This window comes from Pleuronectes platessa, chromosome 8 (assembly GCF_947347685.1).
Source record: "Pleuronectes platessa chromosome 8, fPlePla1.1, whole genome shotgun sequence".
In the NCBI taxonomy this organism is placed as follows: Eukaryota; Metazoa; Chordata; class Actinopteri; order Pleuronectiformes; family Pleuronectidae; genus Pleuronectes; species Pleuronectes platessa.
In genome coordinates, this window is record NC_070633.1 from 20,666,109 (window position 1) to 20,691,797 (window position 25,689).

Genomic DNA, 25,689 nt, shown 5'->3' on the forward strand with positions numbered 1-25,689 from the left:
TGTTCCAGTGCATCAACAAACCAGATGAGGACCTCGAGGACCTTATAATCTTATAATTTGACACTGATAAACCTCAGTGTTTAAATCATAAAGCTTCCAGACTCTGGCACATCTGCACCTGACCACTTCTCTGGGACGTGTTGCTCCTCCGCACGAGAGAAAACTCCTCAGAGTGAGAACTCGCGGCTTTCCCCGCTGCTCTTCGCTGTCCACGTCCCCGCGGTGTCCGAGTTCTACCGGCTGCGATGCGTCTCGCGCCCCCGCGCTAAGAGAACACACACTGTGGAGGAAAAACTTCGGAGAAATGGCGGAGGGCGCTTCGACTCTCAAAGGCTTGCGATCCCAGATGGGTAAGACGCGTCCGGACAGCCGCGGCGGTGTGTGGTGCAAACTCCGATGTGTCTCACGCGGCGGTTGGGACTTTGTAATGTTTGCTAGCAGCAGCAGCATCCGCCGCTAACCGGGCTGCTAGCGCGGTTAGCTTCTCCGGGGTAGTGACGTTAGCTCGCTGTCCGCTCACAATTGACGCCGACTACACTGCAACTTATTACCACATTAAACCTTGTATATTGAAATAGTCGAATCACTTTAGCTGACATTGACTTGTGGGCTACAAAAGCCGCACAAACGCAGTGAAAGTAGGGAAGCTACGCTGAGTTAGCTAAAGTTGCGACGGCTGACACATCGCGACCAAACTCGGCTAACTTGCATTTAGCTCCACTTCAGTGATGTTCCACACTTGTCCTAAGAAGTATTTATGTATTAACGTGTGTGTGTGGACACGGACAAACTCATCATGCTTTGTAAACGAAGCTAACTTGTTCAGAGGCAACGACAGTAGCTTAGATAACCATCGCTCATCACTCAGGGTGTGGGGGGGGGGGGGATTATTGTCACTAGTGATCTGCTGTCCCCATCGGGAAGAGTTCAGGAAGCGCGCTGCTCCTCGCGCCGTGTGTCCCCGGCTGTGTCACAGCTGACAGCTCGTGTTGTCCCAGCATCACATCAGCTGCTTCATCATGGGAGAAGATGCTATTCTCAGTTTCTTTCTTTAATAGCCTCAGTCAAAGTGCTCTTCTGTCTCCTGGATCCACCCGGCCGCCACTTCTGCATATTTATTGACATATGGCCTAACCCCCCCCCCCCCCCTCCACTCTCCAGGGAGGGCAACTATGACAATGTCTGACCTGAATTTTCAGCTAAAGCTGGATTGTCAGACGGAGAGTGTATTAGTGGAGTTTGTCTGCACGCTTGTGTTTTCTCGATTTGTCTCGATGCAGTGATAACAGCGTTTGGGTTGGACCAGCAGTCTTTGTCACACACTGATCTGTAAAGCTGAAAGCCACATTGCATTATGGACAGTTTGTGATTTAGGCCAACTGCAAACTCTCCATCAGTGATTCTCATTCAAAGTCGGCCTCCTCCAGAGCTTATGCATGGATGTTTACAGGGTCTACATCCACGGGCATGAATGCACAGTTTGTTATGGCTCAGACAGATTTTCAGTGTTTTAGGATAAGAGGGAGTTTTCTGCATACCCAGTTTGGGAGTAGGCTCGTTTTACCTCTGCCAGCGACTGGACCACTTCTGGTGCTGCTCTTGATCCTATTTCCCTTGACTTGTCCATGTAGTATTTTGAATCTAAAATTTCCATCCATCCAACTGTGTTGTTTTGGGAAAAATATCTGGGAAATTGAAAGTGATGTGAAATGTTGGAATACTGGCTTTGCAAGGAGCAAAACGATCTCCTGAGAAAGAGATGGCTCAGAGGACTGACAATAATAAAATAATGTCAGGAATTTAGCTAATGTGCATGGTCAACTCCACAAGAATGTGAGCAAGGAGAAAATGCACCCTGCTATTAAGAAGGGAGATCACACTACTGCGAGTCACACCGCAAGGTTGTCCTGATCTTGGCTCAGCAGTTGCCACTGCAGAATTGAAAGCATGACAAATATTTCAGAACTGTTAAGATTTAACCAGAGGAAATGGACCATCTGTAAGTTTAGCGTGTGTATGTTCTAGGATCTGTTCACATTGCATTTGCTTTGCTCTTCTAATTCCCAACCCAGTTTTATTTCAGCTCTATACTCTGACTGATAGGAAGTGTTACAGTATAAATGTGCACACACCCACACAAACAATATTTGAAAAGCAAAACATCCTCATTTGTATAAGCTATAACTGAGGTCGGCGTGTCATCAGAGTAAGGCATCAGTTGAACCGGTGTGAAATTGTCCAACATTTCTCTCGTTAGTTCTGGTAAATTGCTAATAACTTCATAACAATGCAAAGCATATTATCTATTAGGCGCAGTGTCACGGTCCATTTAAAGTGGTATTTTAGCTACAGGCAGATCAGATTTATGAAAAGATTATTGATGTGACATATGTTTGGTCTGGCACTGTAGGTTGTAAGTTGTTCTGGTTCAGAGAGGTCTGTAAACCAAATGGCTACATGTGTACTTCACTGATAGAAGTCTAACTACAATCCAAGACCGTAATTACCATTTAAACAGCTGGTAATATATTTGCTCAACCAAAGCTAAGCTATAAAAAAGCACTGCTATTAAAACATTATAAAACTTGTGTAAACTTGTTTCATCTCGCAACCTTTAATCACAAGTAACACATTAGAGAGTCAAGTAGAATTTGTATTGATGGTGTTTTTTTGTAAACGATTAAATCCTTTCAATGCCCATCTCCACAATAGAATATAGTCCATCTGGGAGAGGAGACTCCCTATGAAACCGGGATGTGTCATCATTATCCTGCTAGTACTGCAAATAGCCAAGGCTTACCTTTGCATGAACAGGTCTCCACTAATCCCATAGAAGGTCTAGTGTGTTTGTGTGTGCATGAGTGCGCATGTTTGTGAGCGTGCATCAGCTCAGCTGTGTTATCTGATGATCTGAGCTACTGAGCCAGCAACGGGTAGCTCTGTGCTGTGGAAAGCCAAGACTGTTAATGTTTTCTTTGCAGCCGAGCACAATATAAGTCAGCCGCACTTATCTGGATAAAATAAAGCAAAGAAATATAACAAATCGGCGGCACAAGTTGTGTTTGACAGTGAATTGTCTTGTTATAGTTGGCGTGAAGAGTCCCTGCTTAGCAATGCTGCTCACTGCCAAATGGTCGTCCACCCATGCATTAAGCTGTGCAGACACTTCCTGAGCAACAAGCTACTTAATTATGCTGCAGGGCACAATGAAGACTGCAGTTTGAAGAAGGGACAGAAAAATAGACCCGTTCATCCAACTCATACTTTTCTGTTACACCACGTGTATGAAAAAGAGGGAGGCACAGAGACTCCCAGAATATAAAGATCGTTATTGTTATTTGGAGAACTAGCGGGGAGCTAGCATTCGATGAGGGTTAGACGAGAAGGGGTATGATGTAATGCTGGCTGGTCTGGTTCCTGTTTGGGTTTTTTGTCTGGGCTGCAAAGCGGGGTCATCACAACACCCCTTGATGGTCTTTTCTACTGCTGTAATAACCCAACACTCCTCAATATGTATATGTGCTGCAGCCAGAGTGTGTTTCCAGTGTTTATTTGAATATCTACGACTTTAAAATGTTAAATCAAGCTCTAATCATAAACACAAGAGTCATACAAATATATTCTCTCTCTCTCTCTCTCTATATATATATATACATATTTGTCACAATATGACCAAAGTGATTATTCATTTTTTAATGACAGCATGTGGATTGAGAGGATATGGCATGACGCATCTACTGCTCACTGCGTCTTTAACTCTACTCTACCACCTACCCTTATCTGAGCAACATATTATCTGACAGACAATGGCATTAATGAGTCTGGTGTAAAATTAGCGACAAGATTAATCAGTTGTGTTTTTTCCATCTAACCTGTTGAGTCTTTGTTGTTGCAGCGGTGAAGATGTATGTAAATGTGTGCTGATCTCTATAGTGATGGAGTGATGAGAGAGAGCTCCTCTGATTGGCTCTTTGCATTTCTGTGAGCACACCTGGCTCTCTGGAGATCTGGACCTCGTCCCCCGTCTCATTAAAGCTCTTTAGTGGACACATACTCGTGTGTGTGTCAGTGGAAAGTTATATTATTCCAAGATGACGTGTCTGACTTGGTGTTAGGTTGCATTTAGTTTGATTCTTTCTCATCACTACTGAGCGTGAACTTCATTCAGGAACATCCTCTGCTTGTGGCACACAGAAATTCTGCAAAGTCATAACAGCATCAGTTTTTCTAACAGAAGGGCTTATTGTCATGTTTATCGCAGCTCGAAATAAGAAAGAAAAAATATGCATCACTTTAGCTAACAAATGGAACCAACTCAGCCTTTTTGATTTCCTGTCTGCTTTTACTTGCTTATCATGTCACGGCAACGGAAGAAAGTCGTAATATTCTGAGATATGAAATATGAGATATGAGACATGGCAATAGTTACACTTATTTTCATTTTCAACCCTTTTAGCCTTGTTTATGAAGGTGGAGATAAATGAGGGACATTTCTGTCTATTCTGGTGAGATAAATGTGTCCTGTTCTTGAATGAGACTCATTTTTGTCCAAGACATATTTGGCCATTTCTTCTGAATACAAATCAGCTTCTTTTACAACAGTGAGTTTTTTTTAAATTATTATTTATTCCTACGCATTAAACATGATGTCTGTTGTTAGACGGTGAGGAGCTATTTCTCCAGTTCCTAAATCGATGTGCTAACATATTATCTGTTACACATACAGTGAGATGCAATGTTTACATGCACAACACAGACTTTTAACAAAAGTTTACTTGTATGCTTTGACTTAAGTGGGTTTAATTTGTAGGATTTTTACCACATGTACTTCATAGCACAAAGCTGGTGATTGATAGTTAAACGCAATTAAATAAGTTACCCTATTGTATGAAAAAGCTTTTATAAGTGCTGTTAGATCACAGGCACCCTTAACTTCATTTAGCTTAGCATTAGCTAACATTTGGCCTACTCATGAGGTGGATGCAGGGAATTAGCTGCAGACTTCGACCTTTAGTAATCTCCTTTGACTGGAAAGCACTGATGCTGCCACAGGGTACAGATATCTAGTGCATTGGTGAGTGCTAAACCGGTTAGCTCTCTCTTATCTCTGTGTCACCTGGTTGTAACTCTAGTGGTGGTTTGTACTAGTTTATTACTGCTACGTCAGATCAGTATCAAAACATTCATCCAGATATAGGGCAATAGGAAGATATAAATCAAATCAGACTGTTTTACAGTACCTGTGGCTCAGATGGTAAAGCGGGTAATTTGCTGATCAGAAGGTTGAAGTGTCTCTTGGGGAAAACACCGGCTGTGGTAGTTTGTGAATGGGATGTATGATACAGAAGAGCAGTATGAAAGTGTGTGACTCATAGTCTCAAGCGCTTTGAGGGACTATTAAAGGTACATTTATTTTTCTTCATGTGGATGAGGCTTTCTTTGTTGAATCTTCCTCACAGCACACACACACACAAAGGCAACACAACAAACACAGAGGATAATAGAACGTGGCAATTATGAACAGAGGAAGGACTCTGACCAGCCTAGACCTATTAATATGCTTGTATGTAAAACGGGATACTTCTGTCGCATGGACGTAGGTGGATCATAAAAAGTCTGACGTGAATAGCCTTAATTTGAAGATTATGCTACAGATCAGTCCTCAAGACTCAAACACCACTAACCTCTGTGGTAGCTGCCATGGCAAAGTATTTGCATAAGATATTACTTACATTTTACTACATCAGTCATCAGGAAATGCGATTTTGATGATATCACACTTCCTTATTCCTCTGTTTTGAATCTTATTTCTTTTCGTCTGCACTCATACATCTTCCTAATCTAAGAAAGCATATTAGACAGTCAGCTGTGTGAACAGAGCTTATCAGTCAGTTTGTCAGTGTAGGTTTGTCAGTGTCACTTCATTGAAGCTGAGCCCCTTGTCGTCTCTGCTTTTCCAGACAGAAGTGTTGTAGAGAGCAGAGCTTGTCGGTGCTTGTGATTGACACAGCTTAAATATTTTCAATATGCTAAAGCAACTCGGTTATAGATGTTGATAAATCCAATAAGCACTTTCATGGCAACATTTCAGCTTACTTGGGTTGCTTCTCTTTTATTCATAATAATTATTAGTTTTATTTTAATGGATATGATGGAGAAAGAGAAAAACTTTCAGCACACGGTTCAAAGTGTTCATCAATAATGTGGATATCACATAACCGACCTTGATTTAGCTTCTTTGTCAGCAGTTCTGTAATGCTGAATTCAGAGTAAAAGAGACGGGAGAAAAAAGCTGATACTAGGGCTCATAAAGCTTGATCATGTCCTAACTGTTTCCTTCCTTCCGGCCTCCGTGTCTCTGAGCCATGATTTTCCTGGGAACTGTTTTGGCTGAAGAAATCGCTGTTGACCCAGCGGTGGTCTTGGTGGGAGAGTTGATCTATTTGAGCGAATTTGTAACTCCTGCCTTGATGCAAAATTTCTTGATGGTCTATGTGTATCGGAAAGGAATGATTTTCCATTCATGTACACTCACATGTACACACATGTCACTCATATGTATCAGAACAGGAAATCTTGTGCGGATAATCCTGTTTATCAAGATGAAGCAGTGGTTATGAAATTTGCTCGAAATTGTTTTTATATCATTATTTTATGGAGTACGTGTTTCAAAATGTTGTGCATCCTCAGGCATATTAGCGCTTTACCAACATGCTCACAAGGGTTTGATTCCAGACATTTCTCACTGCAGCCCATCTCTCCCAGCTTGCCACAGAAGGCAGTGTATAGCTGGCTACAGGGTTGACTATGAGAGAGGGGGTTATGTCTCATGGCTGAATAGTTGGATTGTTCTGTAGCTTCAGATCTGGTGAAACTGTCCAGAACTAGAATTCCTATGAAGAACAAACAAAGCACAGAGAAAAAAACCTCTGAATTTAACACGATTTGTTTGGATCATGTAAATCCAGTCCGGTTCCTTCCTTGATATTATGTGATATTCCAGCTTTGTCACAATGGCTGTATGTGACTCCAGTTCTCTTTGTGTAAACCCTGGGTGTGTGTGTGTGTTCTCCTACATGCAGCTGCAGCTGCACAGGCCCAGGCAGAGGAGCGGCGCAGCCAGGCAGGAAATAGTCCAGGACCTACAACTAACACCTCAGCTAAACCTCAGGGGTGTAAACCAGGTAAACGACACCACACCTTGACACAGAAACGGATTGGTTCTCACAAACACAGCCCTGTCACTGCTCTATTGTCATTAATAATCTGAACCAGTAGATGCAACACAATCCCTTCCACCACCCTGTCAGTGTGGCTTACTGCTGGTCAACCTTAGTCATCATCTTATTACTGTAACAGTTTATAAAGCTCATTAATGACAGTCACATGCATACATCTGCTAAAGCCTTCGTAACTCAATGCTGCATCGTAATCCACTCCTGTGTTCATCATGTATGCATTACCCTTTAATCACATGCTGTATACACATGTTTGTGTTTGCAGTCCTCGACGGTGCTGTTCTTAGAATAGACGACCGGCTGCGAGTGGCAAAAGAGAGGCGAGAGGAGGCAGACAGACAACAGGGTAAGATCACAGTTGCTGTGTGAGATTAGTTTAGCCAAAGCTAGCCCTAACCTATTTAACCCGATGTGATGATTTCCTGGTTAGATTCATAGAGATACTTAAAAGTGATTGTTTTAAAACAGGAAATGATAGAAATTTATTACAAAGAATACCTGCATTAGCAGCATCTTCACTAAATTAATTGATAGATAATATGGTTGATATCAACCTAGGCCATATATACAGTGGCATTGTAGGGATTATTACAAACAAAGGGATTATTATTTTGAGGCTGTTCACCCAAAAAACCACATACTAATACATGACTTGTTTTTCTCTGTTCGTGCATGCACATGCTTTGTGTGGTCAGTTTTGCGAGAGTCTCAGATTATGGAGCGGGAGCGTAAGGCCAAGCTGCAAGTGGAGCGTCAGTTGGAGGAGCGTCAGAAAAAGGTTGAGGAACAGCGAAAGAAGGAGGAGCAGAAACGACAGGCTGTGGAGGAGAAGAGGAAGCAGAAACAGGAAGAGGAAAAGGTAGCTGGGGGCTGGCTGAATATGGGGAGCCTTAGGATCTTATTGTTGCTTAAGTAATTTGACTCCTGTGACTAAAATAAATACATTTCTAGAGGAACTCTGGTTTATGTTGCAATGTTTCCCTTTTTAGAAAAAAAAAGGGGAGGTAGAGATTAAATTAAAAGGACATAGTATATTGTTAAGAGCTAACAGCACAATTTTAATATTTGGCTCTTGTCGTCTTTAATGTTCAAGGTAGAATCTATTGTCCTTCACTTCATACGCAATGTTCAGTATGCAGAACAAAACTGCACCCCATTCCCTCTGTGCTGATGTGTGCAAAGTTATACCACACAACAGAAAAAAATTAAAAGGAGTACAAACAGTAAAGTACAAAGTGGACTAAAATACCATGAATGTTGTTTTATTCTAAATGACTTGCATATTCCTCATCCCCTGCCCCTGCTCTGCTGCAGGAGCACTACGAGGCAGTGATGCGGCGGACATTGGAGCGTAGCCAGCGTGTGGAGCAGAGGCAGAAACGATGGTCATGGGGAGGACTGTCCACAGACTCCGATGGACGAACAGGTAGAACTCCTTAAAATCCTTCATCTTAGCAGTTCATATTTATTTTTGTGCTTTTCTGTTAAATTCGATTTTTTTACAGCGGCGCATTAAGGAGGCAATTGGGATGCTCTACGAGTTCCTCATAAAAATGGTCAAGTTGACAATGTGACTGTGTTTCACCACAATTTGGGTAAAATCCAGGCACAATGTGCATGAAGGAAACCTTTTTTTCCTTTGCCAGTAATGTCAGATGAGATGATTTAGGTTGTAGGTTTTTCAGTCAGACAAGGTTCTGTAGAGATAGACAGAACACTCCCTATCTTTTTCATTTTCAGAAGGTATGTTATTACTTTTTTTTCACCAAAAATACAGAAGTGCAAGAGTAAGATTGACTGTAAATGACAGCTTGAAGGTAGTCGGACACATTTATTAAATAAATACATTAATGAGATATTATTTGATTGCTGTCTACACTTGCTCTACCTGCAGAAAGTACAGCAGTTGTAACTCCAAACAACACAGGTTGAGTTGAGATAGCATTTGTGTTGGTTACCAAATGATATCTCCAAATTAATTAAATACGCAGTCCAGTGTATTTTTGCTTTAGTCGCAAGGTGTCAAATGAAGGCTGATGGGCGACAGGAAGGTTACACGCTTGTCGATGATGAAGGATTTGCCTCTTCTTGCATTTTATCGCTCCTCCCTTAGAGCTCTTTTTTCCCACAGGAGATTCTGATGCCAGCGCCTCATCTCCAGTAACTATAGTTATCTCCCCTGCCTCGCCAGACAAGCCACCGAGGAGTCGACAAGGTTTTGTTTGTTGATTAATTGTTAATTTGCTCACCTATGTTGCAAAACACAGCTTGGACTGGCACCGGTACTGCAAATAGCATGGTTACCCACCGTTCCTCCCACCAACACCCCTCCACCACCTGCGGTCTAACTGGCAGTCTTTCACTAACCATTCTTGTATGTGTGGCCTGATTTGTAAATGTGCCTAAGTCTTGTTGAATAGCTGGAATTGTAGCTCTAGGTTTTTCACTCATTCACACTTTCCAGCTCTTCTAGGTCACGAAGGTGAATTCGCATGGGAGTCCACTTATGTTTGCCAAACAAAAAAAACGGGTGTTTAAACACTAGCATCTACAGCTTACTAACCACAATGCTTGTCTCTGAAACCATGATCCCAAATGGTTTGTTACAAATGTACATTTTCATGTTAAACATGATATTTACTGGCAAATGTATGCTATATATCATGTTTTACAAATGTGAATTTCAAAATGTGCACTGCATTGTTAACACATTAGATCAGTGTATGCATTTTATGGTATTTTGGGGGGGGGGGGGTTATTAATGAAGGTAGATATATTAGGATCTGGCAGAATGTTATGCTCCCTCATGTGCACCCACATGCCCACTCCTATCAGCCGGCCTCTAGTGTAAACCCCGCCTCCCTTGTCTGTCTTTCCTCCTCCCTCTTAGTGGACAAGCGCTCCACATCCACCCTGAACTTGAAACAGTCGTCCGAGGCTGGCATCAGCAAACGCCTATCCTCTTCCTCTGCCACCCTCATCAAATCTCCCGACAAACGTAAGTCCCCCCCCTTCCTCAGTTGCTCCCTGTCCCTCCTACCCTTCTTCCTACTCTCCCTGCACCCTGCATTCCAACGCTTGTGTCTCAACCAACAAAGTGTATTCCAGACTGTTTTCAGCCAGTTAAATGTTTTTCAGTGATTTATCTCATGTCCCAAAATCTATCAAGTGATAAAACTGTTGATAATCTAGAACAAACCTCTTTTTATCTGTCAGCTCTTTAACATGAACTCTGACCTCTTCATGTCCAGGGTTTTGCACACAGGCTCACATGAGCCTAGACAGACTCTGGTAAAAATGCTGTAGCTCTCTGTCTCTGGAGAAGTTAGTATCACCTGCATTCTGCTGCATCCCTTCACTGTGCTCCTCTGCAAAGGGCATTGAAGGAACATTTTTAGAGGACTCTAACAATATTCCTTGGTCTATTTGATTTCGCAAAAAGCCTATTTGATTTCTGCAGGGTAAAAAAAACATATTCAATTGATTCCTATCTCTTCACAGCTTCCGAGGGCTGCCAGTGCCATCTTTCCATCGCTAAATTCTCTCTTCTGCCATACTCATTCAAAAGATTATTCTACCACTCTTTCTTTTGCATACATTCTCTCAAGTCTGTGAGACTTCTGTACAATTCACAAGAGACTGTTGTTAAAATTTACCATTGGGTGTTTCATCATTGTCCCTCAGGTGTTAAGCAGAGGAGTTCGTCTTGTAACCGGTTGCCTAGCAATGTGAATGCTCCTCAGGCCAGTAAGGAAGATGTCAAAAAGCCTCAGGTGGAAAAGACAGGTGCAAAAGATCCGCTCTCCATCCCACAGTGTGCTCTCACAGCTAAGACGGCGAATAGAACAGTTTTCCAAAAACACTGCAGCTGATAAAGAAATATTTCAATTATAATGATTCACCTGTGTCACAGCTATGATAACCACATAGCAAGCTGACTTTGTATAGGCCAATGGATTAAACACGCACAACCACAGTTCCCCTACTGTGCTAATAGTAGGGAGCATCAGGTAATTTGATCTAATGAGTTACAACTCATGTCTGGGTGTTTAACCATCAGCTTTGAAACTGGGGCATCAGCTGCTGTCAGCCCGAGCCTGGTGACTAACATTAAGCCAAATGAAGTGCACATGATGTGTAAACTGTCTATGGAGAGTCTTTGTCGACCGTCCTCTAGTGCCTGCTTGGCTATAATTCCACTCTCATGTCCATAGGCCAATCCATGAAGAAGAGAAGCTCCTCCCTCACTCGAGTAAGTGTGGGCAGAGCACAGACCCCTACCAAGCCTGATAAGGGGACAACGGATGATCAAGGTGGCTAGCATGAACAATCGGCATTCGTTTTCTTTATGGCCCTATCTGCATCACTAAGGCCTCCTTTTTTCAATAACAAGCATGTGGCTCTGATATTAATAGCTTGCTCAAGGATCTACTGTTGGTTTTTTAAAGCCCCTAAAAATTCTGTCTGCATTGGCGAGGTTTTCGGGATAACATCCTCATTTGGCTCAATTTAATGTCATGGTGCTGAAGGAGTCTTTTGACAGGCTTACTCTTCTTGCTATGTATTCCCTCTTTCCCTCACCAAAGGGTCTCCCTCACTTATTACAGAAATATCGCCTGGGAAGCTGCTAAGCTTCTGTAAACTGTCATTTCTCATGATTTACTGGAAAAGCTGTGTGTTTCTTAACCGTTCTGCTGTCATACTCCACCAGATCCTGCACCGTGCCATGCGCCTTACTTTGTTTGAACCTTTTCATTGTTTTCTTTTCAACCGTCGACCCAGCAATGGATTGTGTGTCTGGACTAACACTAACAGCGTTTTGTTTAGTTGTGACAAAGTCTTGATTGTTATCTCCCTCCCAGATAACGTCATGGCTGGATTTAAGTCTCTGGGCTTGTGCTTCAGTTTGGTGTGTGGTGTGTGTCTGTCCCATCCCCCCATAGCACCCCAAGGGCCCAGAAATGATCACAGCAGCTATCAGTCTATCTGTTGCCATTAACCACCAATGCTTTTGTTTGTCCCACAGCCACGTCAGCATCTTTGTGCTGCGGAGTTAAAAAATGTTACTTGTCCTGTACAGATGTATGTTCTGTGATTAACCTGAAAAATAATACACCACAGCAACAACTATCATTCATACAGACTTAGGACTTCATAACTATAACCTTATCACAGACTAATAACCCACATGCTTCATACTTTGGTGCAGAGCAGCAGGCTCCAGGGGCTGGTACTCAGCAGATGACAAAAAAACAAGTCTGTCGACAACAGATGTCCTCTCTATTAGGGGCTCCTACAGGAAGTGACTCTGCAATCTCCATTTGAGGAGGTAGCTTTTTAGGGACTTATCAAATCAAATCATCCCGTCAACACTTTAAAGAAGTGACAAACTAATTTGGGAAATGTTGATTATTTCATTTCATGAATGCAAGAGCTCTTTGTTTCTGCTGTGAAACAACCGTGGACCATATTGCTTTTCCAACATGCTGACTTGCTCGGTACTCACTGCTTCTATTCTTATTTTAATTTGTTGATTTAAACTCGGCACCTTCTATATGTCAGCCACGGAAAAATGTCAACAGCCGAAGCTTAATAATTATTGCCTTATCCCAGTCCTCTCTCCCTGTCACTTTTAAACTTTGTTTTCACTTTTTCATTTTCCTACCCAATAGTAATCCTCTGCTGTTTTTGAAGTTCACTAATGGTTCGGTTTTTTCCCAAATCAGCACACCTTCCTCTGCCTCAAGGGACCATTGATTTGACCTCATTTTCTACTTTGACTAATGTTTTTTTAACTGATCTTCAGTTACCAGACAATCAGTTCTTTGGTCTGTCTCAGTACTCTTCCATGGTGTCCTTTTCTTACTGTCTTTCACTGACAAACCTCATTTGTTAACAGTACAAAAGACAGTTGATAAGGAGCCAATGTAAGATTATTCAGACACACAGTAAACTTTGGTTCTATTTGTTGATTCTCTCCTGTTGGTTAAATCACATGGTGACCTTTCCAAACTTCATTGACCCCCTTCTTTGTGTTGCCTTGTCATCCCACTCTCTCCCTCTTTGCCTTTTTGTTCTCTTCTACTTTTTCGGGTGATTTTTTTTCGGCCGGTTTAGCTCGCAAGGCACCGGCTAGCACTGTGGACGGAGGGGTCCTTAGTCGCCTGCTCACCCCCACCCAGGCCTCACTAGCTAGGAGCAAGAGCGCCGCCGCCCTGTCCGCTGAAGGAACAGATGCTCCAGGTAACCTCCACACAGGAGACCCTGACAGAGAGGAAGGATGGCTAGACAGAGATCCTGGTCCTCTCTGCTTACCCTTGTTTTCTTTTGGTAAAAAGTGAACCCAGTCACTCCCAGTACCACTTTAGTAGATTAAAACTCATCCCAGTGCCCTGCTGGTAGATCCTTGTACTTTTGGAACAGTCCTCTCAGAGAAAACGGTGGCCAAATCACAGACGTCAATGCAGCTCCCTGTGTTTAAAAGCAGCCATTGTATCAATCAGCTGTTTTATGTTACGTATGAACAATAATTACTTCCAGCAAAGTACACTCATGTGAGCATGTATAGTTACTCAGTAAATATTAAGACGTCGCACACATGGATCCAGCTCACTTGCACTCTCCGACCGGACACAATTGGCTGTTGTGTGCTGAGCTGGGACGAGCAGTGCAGACTTGGCAGGGAAGGCTTCTCTGCTTCTGAGGAGCGTCAGGGAGGCATGCTGGGAGCTTTGCTCTAAGCTGCTTACCTGTTGGTTCTTGTTACATCAGAATGAGACCGTTGTGCTATAACATGTGTTCTCATCATAAAAACCAGGGTGTCTGAGATTCCAAAACATGCCACTAAAATAGTAATTACTTGTATTTGACTGATTATATGGGCTCTATGTCCCTCTTATCAAAATCAGTACATCCTAAATCTCCTGCTAGACATTGTAAAATATGGTCTAAAGCCATCTAAGTAGGGTTTTTTATCTCACTGAAGAACTTGCATGCCTTAAGGTTTATATTAACTATTTCTGTTTTATACCAAAATGGTTAATCTGCAGAACATAGGTTATTGTTAAAGATCCATCGTTTTAGACTCAGCATAGACAACCATTAATGAATATGTTTGAGAACACTGTTCTAAGGATATAAAGAAGCACACTCTAAAGTACTGACTCGCTTAATAGCTTCCACTGCAGTCCAAGCATTGGTTTTAGGTTGTGGTGTTTATTGACTGGCCATTACAAAGCCATTAGCAGCTATAGATCTTTCGCTAAGTATAGTCCCAGTAGAAACATGACACATCAGCATTAGGAGCAGCAGTGGGAACAGGATACATTTCATAGTCGACAGGGCTGCGCAGTGTGCAGTCTGAGTGGATTTGAAGAACACATTTGTGATCAGGCTTTGGCAGAGAGAGTTCTCCAGGTCTGGGGATTATCATGGCTAATCCCTCAATCTGACACAACAAGCTCAAAACCAGAGGACAACATTATTACCTTTAAGAGAAGGACACATAGACGGCAAATGACTCCTGATTTAGTTACTGATACTGAACATGACACGATCAACATTCACTGTGTTTTGATGTACTAATATATCTGTGAAATGTGGTGTGTATAGTCCCAGTGTTCGTTGTACTGTGTCGGTGGTAGGTTTTGTATAGCATGTGCTGTGGTGTGGTCCTTGGTGTTCCTGTTTGTTCATGTTGTGTCAGTAAACTGTGGCGTGTCTGGGACTTTTGTGAATTTGTTGCATTCTGTTCCTCGAGTGGCCTTTTAATCTCCAGCCTAATCAAAACATGAGCAATCATGCTGTCGCCTGCCTAAAGTGCTAACATCTTGCTTTTTTTGTGCTCTTGTCCCCCTACAAAATGACTCCTCTGCCTTTCTTTCAACCATCATCTCTCCTCCCGTCCTCTCTCCCACTTTCCTTCTCTCTTTTCTTCCACTCTCTTTATTTTCCTCTTCTTTTTGCTGCTTTGCCGCCCAACTCGGCCGCTTATCACGCCTCCCATTGGTTGTTCTCCTCTGGCCCTGCGATCACTGTGTCCTTTACCAGAGTGTCACCTGTGTCCTCGCTCAGCCTCTGCCACTCCCCTGCACCCACCACGCGGACCTGTGCGCAGCCGTAGCATTGACCGACAGAAGAGCGGCATGACCACCTCTGTTTCAGCCGACGGAGCCCTCGACCCTTCACTGGTGAGAACAACTCCTCACGTCACTAACAGAGAACACCGTTCCAATCAGACATTTATGACCAGCAAGATTTCATTTCTTCACCATCCTCCCTGTCCCCTTCTTCCAAAGCTGCATTTTTGTACATGTATTGATGTGGGTCTACCTGCTTATCATACAGCCGTCATAAAAGACAATGCATTGGGTTGATATTTTTCCCAGAGGACCTTAGGTGGCCTTGATCCTCTACTATCAGTGTTTTACATAAAAGCAAAGCCCTGTTGGAGCGTCACATCTTTTTCTTAGACTCTTAACTGGGAAATTTAATGTCTTAAATTGAACATTTTATTAATAAATGCATAATTCTATGAGGCCTGAATAATAATGTTGAATTATATCACGGCCCTTTCAGTCAGTTAGTATCCTGAATAAAGGGTGATCTGTTTTGACAGAAAATAAGTAACGGTTTCATAAGAATATTTTACTTTACAGCACAAAATAATTGCTGGAAAATAACACCACATTATGAAAATTCATAATACATAACCAGCACTATCAGTAATTCCAAGTCATTGAATTTGACTTGAAAAATGTGGAGAGACACATAGTAGTTGACATATTATTTAAATATTAATAGCTCTAAAGAAGAGTTGTACCTTTTTAATAGAAACAGTATGAGGATGAAGTTATGACAAATGCATAGAGGTGACACTGCTCAGAGAAATGAGGCTGGCACCAAAGACACTGATTTATGTGCATATCCTGCTACATTTGCCTGTCAAAGTATTTCAGCCCGATGCTAACGATAGGGAAATGTCATTCCCCCAGCTGCTCTTTGGCCTTCCTGGTCACTTATTGGAACTTGCCTATACACTGGCTATTTGTTGTCCTCTGCACTGTACTTTGCAAATTATAATTCTAATATTTTTATATGGTGCCCTGTAGTGCCAAGCTTTCTCTCAGAACCTGCCCGCCCTCCTCCTGCTCTGTGGCTGTGAAGGGCCTCATTGTCGTAGCTTGAAACAAAGGGATTCACAGTAGTCAGATTATGGACGGATCATCTCATGCAAAGTAGACCCCACCCCTGACTCTGGGGCCTAATGTCAAAAGCCTTAGACTCTCCTCATCAGCTCATTGTGTCTTCTCTCCTCCACATGACATTGGTGTGGAGATAATTTGAATTCAGAGCTTCATGCCCACCATCCAGATATAGGTTAAAATGTGATTTCAAGTCAACTTAGTTTGGCTACACCCATATTAACATGTTGATGTGATGAACACAGAGACTTTTGAAAACACTGCTTGCCATGTTTTAATTTGAAAACTCAGGTTTTGTTGAGTCATTGGATGCTCAGAAAGAGATTTGGAAAATATTAGTGCATACAGGTTTGTGTTGGACAGTGCTGTAGACTCGTGTGTCAATCTGAGTGTCACATGGTTGACCTTGCTGTGCCCCGTTGTCATCTTGTTTGCAGTGCCTAGTTTAGCACATAGGGATTAAAAATAGATGTATTAAATCCCAACCTGTAGGACTTATTTAAGGCAGCAATGTGTCACCATTTGATTTGTGAGTTAAACGAAAAGAGGCAGAAGTAACGATGAGTTTAATGCTGAGTTAATATTTTGTCATAGTTACTTTGTTATAACAGGCATATGTGTTTTTGCCTATTTATCGCAGGATTTAGAGTTTTGTTATAAATAATAAATATAAGTATAGTTCAGTTACACACATAATAGTTCACCATGAGACATTTCATCAGATGAATGATAAAAGGGACAAATTAGACAAACCTGGAGTATTTCTGCTGCATTATGTGAAGTTATATAAGTTTTATTTTTACTTTTTTCTTTTTTTGCATGTTTCTTTAGTAGTACCTGATACCTTCATCATCAAAATACTTAGAATTATACAGTCTAAGATGGAAAAATGTTATGTTTGGTTTAAGTGTGTCATGTCTACATTAATGCCATAAGCTGTCACAAGGGGTCACAAGTATCCCTTGCTGCAGTGAACTGATCCCTTTTCAATGTCAATACAACTTAGTCAAACTCCTACTTAGGAAATTGCCATAAATCCCTGTTCCTCTTCTTTCCCTTCTCTGTGGAACTACAGAAGGACAAGCAGTCAACATCGCCAGCAGGGCAACGTCCCGCCTCCCCATCCTCCACCCTGGGACGCAACCGCTCACCATCCCCAGCCCCCAGTCCAGCTCCAAAGAGGACCCCCTCCCCAGCAACATCCAAGTAAGACTACAGTACATCTTAAGTCAATCATTCATAAATATGTGTTTTGCAGGATTAGACGCAGCCTCATTTGAATTTAATGAGAAAACAAAACAACACAACTCACACTTCATTTTTCTTTTTTTACAGGCAAAGTTCCAAGACACGCCCATCCTCACCTGGTGGAATGAAACAACGTCCCCCATCTCCCCAGCCCACATCAACCAAACCCCCACCGATCCAGAAACCAGCTCTTACTCCAACAGGACCCCCTACTTTACGAAAGAGAGACTCAAAGCCCAAGGATTTGTGTCCTGTCCAGGCTGTGTCTCCGCAGTCCTCTGACAGCAGCAAGACCAAAGACAAAGACAAAGATGGTGAGTTCTTCTCAGTTTGAAGAAAACACCACACAATATTAATGTGTTGTTGTGCTGCATAAATATATAGACAGTGATTTTTATTTTTATATGTAAGATACAGAGGCCCGTATAAAGGCAGACTTAACAACCACAGACCACTGACGACTGTTTAATAGTCAGCACCTGTATTTGTCAAGCGTGATCCTCTGTTATTCTGACAACCAGGATGTTTGCACTTGTGGATCCAGACAGGTTGTTAGTATCAAGGTGCACAGTGACCCAGTAGGATAAGCTACAATCTTTTTCGTCTTATCACCATCTTTCAGTCTCATAAAGATTCATGTAAACTCTTTGTTTTCTGACATTTACACTGCACAATTACCTATTATTACCTGGGTGATCCTAAATCTAAATTGTGTTGCTGCAAAAGAGCTTCTTTCTTGTCATTGTTTATATAACCTGACGTGATGACATAAAACAGCAAGAGATCTAGCATCTACAAGAAATTGCAGATCGAGGTTTAATGCGTGAATACATTGTCAAATCTATTGTAAACAAAACAAAATTCTAGTTTAATTTCAAATGTTATTATCTGCATTCCATGTGTTTGCCAACTCTGCATGGGAACCAGATAATAGAGCGCTTCTTCCTTGTTCCCTTTTGAACTCCTGCTCTTTGCTTCTCTCTCTCACTATCTCTCTTTCTAACCACACACACACACACACACACACACACACTCTCCGACTGTCCATTAGCAGCGATGTATTCAGCTGCACCTTCACTGTGAGCAGATAACAAATTACAGCCTCTGATATCTTGGTTTAATTCTCCCCCCGTCTGTTTGGTTAGAGAGCATTATCATCTGTTTCAATAGCAACAGCATGAACCGAGGTTTGTGTATCTGTGTGTGTGTTTGTGTGCCGCAGACTGATGTGGCAAAGGCTCAGTTTGCATAAAATCTCAGTGGAGCAGGAGACCTATTAAGTCCCAGCTGGAGTCACATCCTGTTACAGATCTGTGGTGGTTGCTGCTGCTGCTGCTACTGCCACCTCATGGACAGAATCATGCTCTGCAAGATCAAATGACTTAGTAATGTTTTAATACATGTCACCGGGCAGGGACTGTTACCCAGAATGCAGAGCAGTCTAAAAATGAAGACACAAATGATCAGCGAATTTCCAACCCTGACTTAATAAGTTCATAGTAATATCTATATTATACTTCAAATATGCACATTATGCTTTTCATTTGTTACGGATTCATTTTAATTTGTGATGCTGGTTAAGTCCTCTATCATGGTATATGTAATTTAATATATTAATACATATCAGGATAAGTAGATTTTCTCAAATCTATTAAATAACTCATTAATTAAATTGCCTGTTTCATTTAAGTTTAGTCACAGTGTTGCAAAACTCATATAAAAGTCTCAACTGTGCTCTCAGCCATCTATTTTTTTACTGATTTAGCATCTCAAATAACAATAATTTTTATTAAATAGTTATATATTATATGGCCGAGATTCTTGATTAAGGCAAATTAATCATCCATTCAATAATAATCATTATACTGCCTAACCCAAATTAGTATTGCTACAAAGGTTATTGGAACCCGAGTTTCCTAAAATGACATAGATTATCATGTGACAGTCACACAACTCAGAATTAGGCCACTTTTTTTCCCTACTCTTTTTCTTCTTCACATTAAGCCTCCGCAGCCAATCTGGCTTTCTGTCCTCTCTGTCATTATTTATCCTCCAGTCACAGCGTCCCATTGCTTTGAGCTCAGGTCTGCACAACAATAAGAAACACGTGACAGAGTGGACTGGACATTAAACGCTAAATGAATCTCCAATTTTTGTCTTTACACCTTAACAGACTCGAAGGGCTCGACGGGAACCAACTCGGCTGCTGAGGCGGCAAAGATCCTGGCTGAGAATCGCAGGCTGATGCGAGAGCAAAAAGAGAAAGAGGAGCAGCTCAGGATACAGAAGGAGGAAGAAGAGAAGTGAGGATCTTGAAATTAAGAATGCTTATCTTCTTTGACAATGGCTCTAGAGAACTGTAGATGTTAAGTGAAACCGTTTGAAATACGGTCATATTTTTTAGGTATTAAAGTTACAATTATTATGATTCTTTATCTCCTGAAAGGCGGAACCTTCTGAATGTTCACTCTCTGACATTACTTGAACATATTTCTGAGTTTGTTGTCAAGCATTTGCTGCTTGTTCCCTTCCCAGGCTGAAAAAGGAAGAGGAAGAGCGTGTAGCGGAGGAGGCCCGACTGAAACGTGTGGAGGAGGAGAAGAAGCTAGCAGAGGAGAGAAAAGTCAGAGAAGAAGAGGAAGCTGTGATGGCGGAGGAGGAGCGGGTGAGACTGGCAGAGGAGGAGGCCGTGAAACAGGTCGAGCTACAGAAAGAACGAGAGGAGGCTGAGGCCAAGGCTCTGGTTGAGGCGGAAAAAGTACGTCAGGAGAGAGACCGCGTCATGCAGCAGAACCAGCACGAGCGAATGGAGAGAAAGAAGGTAAGCTCCTTTCAGACAAGCACTGGACTCCACCGTATTTTAACCAGAGAATGTGCATGCGTGAAGACACGAAAATGAAAAATACTAAAAGAAAACAAATATCTCCCGGTGAAAAAGCGGTGACACACACGTAGAAGACACAGCCAATGATATCAAGAGAGTTTGTGACGATCAGAGTAGACGACAGTATCGGGGTGATGAAAACATGATCACGTGATCTCAGCAGCAGAGTTAATTTGTCACTTCCTGCCTCTGTCTTCTGTACTGCTCCACATCTCGGCTGAATAATGAGGAGGATTTGTTACCGTTGTGAACGCGTCTGTGTAGAGAACCTCCTGCTGTGTTGTACATGTGTGAAAGGCAGACTTGTGTAAAAATGTATTCTTTTTTCCATTTCAGAGAATTGATGAGATAATGAAGAGAACTAGAAAAGGGGACCCTAATGACAAGGTGAGCTCACATTCACTCAGTTGGTGTATCCATATTTTGAGCCCATAATTTGGCAATTTACAGTTTCATGGTTTTAATTTGGGGGTTTACTAAAGTAGGTTCACTTGTCATAATGTTTATCATGGGCATTATTTGTCTCATACTCAGGGAGTGCCTCTTTTCACCCTCTGTCTGAAACACTCATTTTAGCTCTTGGCCGCCTCTCAATGAGCTGTTTTCTCTGATTAGTCAGGCGACCAACTCCTTTGTGATTGGTCAACCGCTTAGACTTGCATGTATTCAAAGCGTCATGCCCCTCTTTCACAGACTGTCTGGTCATCTGTAAACACTGCTGTAGCCACAGCAACAATAGCATTGAATCTGCCAGACCAATACGAGCAAGAGTTAGATATTGAAATTCAATATGAACCAGTCAATAGACCAGCTTAAGACTGGATTTCAATGTTTTACAATGGTAGGCTTTGTTGGCAGCTTTCTTATATTTCATATGTAGCAATTTATCTCTATTATCTCTATTCATCACGGGGAAAACTGTATGAAGGCTGGCATGTTACCTTGTGATGTGAAAGCTTTTATGTCCACAAAATAACTCTGTGATCCACTAAGGGAAAGGGGAAAAAAACAGAAGAGCATATTGTGGACATTTTAAGTGTCTGAAAATCCTCTTCCCTTTCTTGCCCGTGTAGAGAGATGATGATAAATGCTCACAGGACAATGACGACAATGAGGACAATGATGACGACGATGTGGATTCAAACTATGAAGCAAACGGTAAGTGTTTCCATCCTTAAGCTTTCACATTAATTGCAGATTCAAGATATCAGACTATCTTTTCTCATCTTTTTGTTTTAAATAAACTCATTGTGTGTGTGTGACTTTGAATAATGTCCTATCTAACTTATGACTCGTCTCGTCCAAATCAATTACCTCAATTTCCCGGCAGAGATGGATGACATCGCCATGGAGGCCGACAAATATGATGAGTGCGGTCTGTCCTGTGAACCAGTGAATATCAGAGAGGAGGCCCTGGACAGGGTGAACGGAAAACCAGAGACTGACGACAAGGAGAACAACAATGGCATAAGCACAGATGAGACCGAGGCAATAAGGTATAACTGCACAAAGGAGTAAGAGTATGTAATTGTAACTGTAGAGTACAGCCCAGCTGTTGGTTTGTATGTAAAAGTTCATACACCAGCAGCTTCACATCAACTCTACAGTAAAGAGCCACATTTGTTTTGATCATTTATTGAAATACCACAGCACTAGCTCTTGTAGGTAAGTGCTTTTCCCTAGTCAGGATTTACACTTCAAACTGATAAAAAAGTTACTCAACTCAAATATAACAAATACATTCTCAGCCACCCAGTCAGTGTTAGTACAGCCCCCCCCATGCTTAATTCCCACATCAGCTGACATTAAGCTCATGTTTTACCTCAGTGTCTTCTTAATCTACGTGAACACATCTGATTTCCACAGTCAGACAGCTGAGAAGGTTCAGGGTCTGATTTGACTAATTAGTGGAAAACCATAGAAATTACCTTTTGACAAAGTTTAACCTATATCCTCTGCCCCCTTCTCTCCAGTCCAGTCCCTAAAGGCCGCCACGTGGAGGGCTCAGAGTTCCTGAACGAGCAGGACTCTGCTAAAGTGGGCTTGATCCCAGGTCTGAACGGTAAATCCAACCAGTGGAGCTTTGAGGAACTGATTGACCTCAACGTCCACTCCAAGACCCCCCTCATCGCGGCGGAGGACTGCAACCAAGTCTTGATCAACTGTGACGGGAGCTCAGATGGGACCAGGGTAGCCTTCGAGGACAAGGGAACCCCCGTCAACCCCCTGCATTCCTCTAATCAACCCATAGAAGCCCTTTCAGGTGAGGGCTCACTCCCGTACTCATTTGTTGGGAATGTCTAAGTTCTAGAATAACCATTTTGTGTTTTCTCCTGTGTCTCTGCAGAGATGTGATGCTGCTTCCATCCCTTTGAAGCCTCGCACTGTTGCACTCCTGAAGTTCCTATTAAGCTGAGCTCATTAAAAAAAACAAAAAAAGCAAGTCCTCTACCGGTTCCAAACAGCTTCCTCCTCTTTGTCCTCCTCCTCCTCCAGACGGAGGAACACAAGGTGAAGCGGAAAGACCTCCCTAAGTGCTACCTTTGCACCGCACATTATGAGGAAACATATGTATTGAAATTATATATTTAAAAAGAAATCCTTCAGGGAAATTCCATATATTCCTTAAACATGCTTTCTTCAGGTCTCTTTCCTCTCCCACTTGTGTTTAGTTCTTCTCCCACATGTTATTTCTTATTTTCCCTGTGTTGTGTCCTATTTTGATGTTTTTTAAGAGCTTTGTCAGGGGTGCATTGTTGTAATTTATTAATTTTGGCTTCTTTGTAATTGTAATTATTGTTATTATATGTTACGTTTTTTGTTTCTCTTCTGTGACAATATTCCAGGACACGTGCGTGAACTGACATTGTGAGTAAACGGAAGGAACGTTTAAACGGTCTGTCCTGTCGGGGGTTGAGGGGGCGGGGAGCATCCCAGGATTTGCGTGTGATTCACCTAAATTTACTTGACCGGCTGTTTTTGCAGCATCCAGCAATATGGCCTTATCGCGTTTCCCAACCTCGACGTATGAATATACTAAATTCTTTGTGCTGAAAGCTCACATGCGCACAGCTCAGCCGTCTCAGTTGGGAGCAGATTCATGCTTCACCTCACACATCTCGGTTCTTTCACCCCCATTGTGTTTCATGCCAACCACACACTTGTCGCCCAGCTTCTCCCTCCCTGTGTTTCCTTCGTTGGCCACTAGAGGGATTCAGGCGCTCGGCTGTAACGTTTGAAGCTGTTTGGTGTCGAGATGAAATGTCGACACAGTTGTGAATTCAAATGTTCGGTGGAGCCTGAGCACTTTGTCGATATAGAGTTGGCATCTCATTTAGGTTCCATGTATATAAACTGTATGTTTCTTGAGTTGTATCCAGTTTTAGTGTCTAACATCTGTAGCGACGCCGCCTGCAGCTCACTCACTTCACACAAGTGAAGTTCATTAGTTTCCTTCAGCGTGTCTTTGGAAAACAGTGTCTGTTAACTGACCTGAACTTGAATGTTTGGCTGTTCTGTCAATAATGTTAAACTTTCGACTACAGTTTTTCCATTTTGTGCTTCATCACATCCATACACACATTTCTTCCATTCATCCTTCCACCCATGCGGCTTTATCATAAATTTCACTGTCCCACTAACCTCCCTCTAAAAAACCTCCTCTTACACAAGCTGCTGCATCTGAAACAAAAGCATTTCAACTATTTTTGATAATATACAAATTTGGCTTTTTGTTTGTTTATATATGAAAATACATTTCTACATATATTTAAGTGTTATTGTATTGTGTATATAATCAGTATTAGGCAAATGAAGCCATGTTCCGGTGGGAGTGGTGTCAGGATGTGGATAATTGAAGTCTCTGTGTATGTGTATGTGCGTATAAGATTTAAGGTCTCTGTTCTTCATGTGCCCTGTGAGGGGAAGTCAGATTTGTCGAAGGGCACATCGGAAAACTAATATTTATCTGAAGCCCTCTTCCATAAGAGCTCCGCAAAAAAAAAGGGGCCACTGTGGTGTGTGTCCCCAAGCTCTGGTTTTGATTCAGATATTGCCTCATAAAAAAAACAAGTCAACATTTTGATGGTGAGCGGAGCTCTTGCCCTCAGCGACATGTCTGAGCCATGAAATCAGTCGCGTCTGTGCCTCACAGTGATTTTAAAGTCACCGAAATATGTTTTAGAAACTGTCAAAGGATGAGGGGATGTCGGCTCCTCCGTTGCAACGACGCACATCCGCTAAACAAAACCAGACGTGGGGCCAGACTTGTTTTCCCGCATTGTTGTTCTGTCTGTTCTGGATTTTTGTACTGAAACGTTTAAATTCCCTGATGCTTGAATTGTCCAAGCACCAGGTTGGGGGACCTTGATGTTTTGTTTTTGCCTTGTTCTCTGCTGGCTGACTAAAACTGGCTTTCATTAATAAGCTCGAAGAATGTAACAGACTCCATAAGCCGTCCTTCATTATTTACCACATCTCTCAAAAGCTGCCCGCTTTTAGCTTTCGTGCATTATTCATCTAGGAAACGCAGCGACTCTTTGCACTGTTTCAAAGTACTCGCTGTGTTTTATGAATGGTAACATAAGAGTAGCTTTACTGTACAGAGCCCAAGGAGAGTTGTGCGATATTCTGGAAGATGTCGTCTTGTCTTTGTTCCCGTTCCACACATTTTAAAAGTCTCATTCATAACCTGAAACTTCTACCTACTCATGCCTACACCCAAACTCCTCCCCACCCCTCCCTCCGCTCCTGTGTAGCACCTGTTTGGGGGCTGTTGTAGCTGCTGCTTGAACAGATACTGTATCTATTCCAGGTCCTGCTGCATCTTTTAGGGCTCAAGCGCTCAACGTTGTCTGATACAATAGGATAGAACGGTGCCTTAGTTTGAGATTTAGTATTTTTATTGTATCACTTGTTACTAAGAAAGTTTGTCTTTACCTCAGCCTCGACAATCAGTTCACCCAACCAGGGCGACTGTGTGAATATTGAATATTTCTCTGAAAGATTTACAGACCTAACAACGCCCTGTTCAGAAAATACAAATTTGTACTGTAAATATATCTAAAAGTGTACTGAGTTGACACAAACTGTTACAACAATAAAGTTTGCAAAAATA

The 25,689-nt window shown here is 42.1% G+C and overlaps 1 protein-coding gene across 6 annotated transcripts; it reads left to right on the forward strand.

Moving 5' to 3' along the window:
• The first annotated feature begins 192 nt into the window (after nucleotides 1–192).
• map7d3 (MAP7 domain containing 3) lies at nucleotides 193–25,689 on the forward strand. 6 transcript variants are annotated; one of them, XM_053428186.1, is made up of 20 exons: nucleotides 193–350; nucleotides 7,083–7,184; nucleotides 7,504–7,584; nucleotides 7,934–8,097; nucleotides 8,553–8,664; nucleotides 9,370–9,453; nucleotides 10,129–10,236; nucleotides 10,923–11,024; nucleotides 11,453–11,551; nucleotides 13,356–13,481; nucleotides 15,312–15,427; nucleotides 17,517–17,647; nucleotides 17,777–18,003; nucleotides 19,863–19,992; nucleotides 20,225–20,510; nucleotides 20,910–20,960; nucleotides 21,647–21,731; nucleotides 21,904–22,069; nucleotides 22,547–22,836; nucleotides 22,921–25,689. In XM_053428186.1, exons 1-20 carry the CDS (start codon nucleotides 305–307, stop codon nucleotides 22,926–22,928), a joined length of 2,514 nt encoding a protein of 837 aa, XP_053284161.1. In that variant the 5' UTR covers nucleotides 193–304; the 3' UTR covers nucleotides 22,929–25,689. The 6 variants fall into 6 exon arrangements, with proteins under 6 accessions (XP_053284161.1, XP_053284156.1, XP_053284158.1 ...); XM_053428181.1 differs by lacking the exon at nucleotides 13,356–13,481 and having other exon boundaries at nucleotides 200–350; nucleotides 15,288–15,427; XM_053428183.1 differs by lacking the exon at nucleotides 13,356–13,481 and having other exon boundaries at nucleotides 200–350.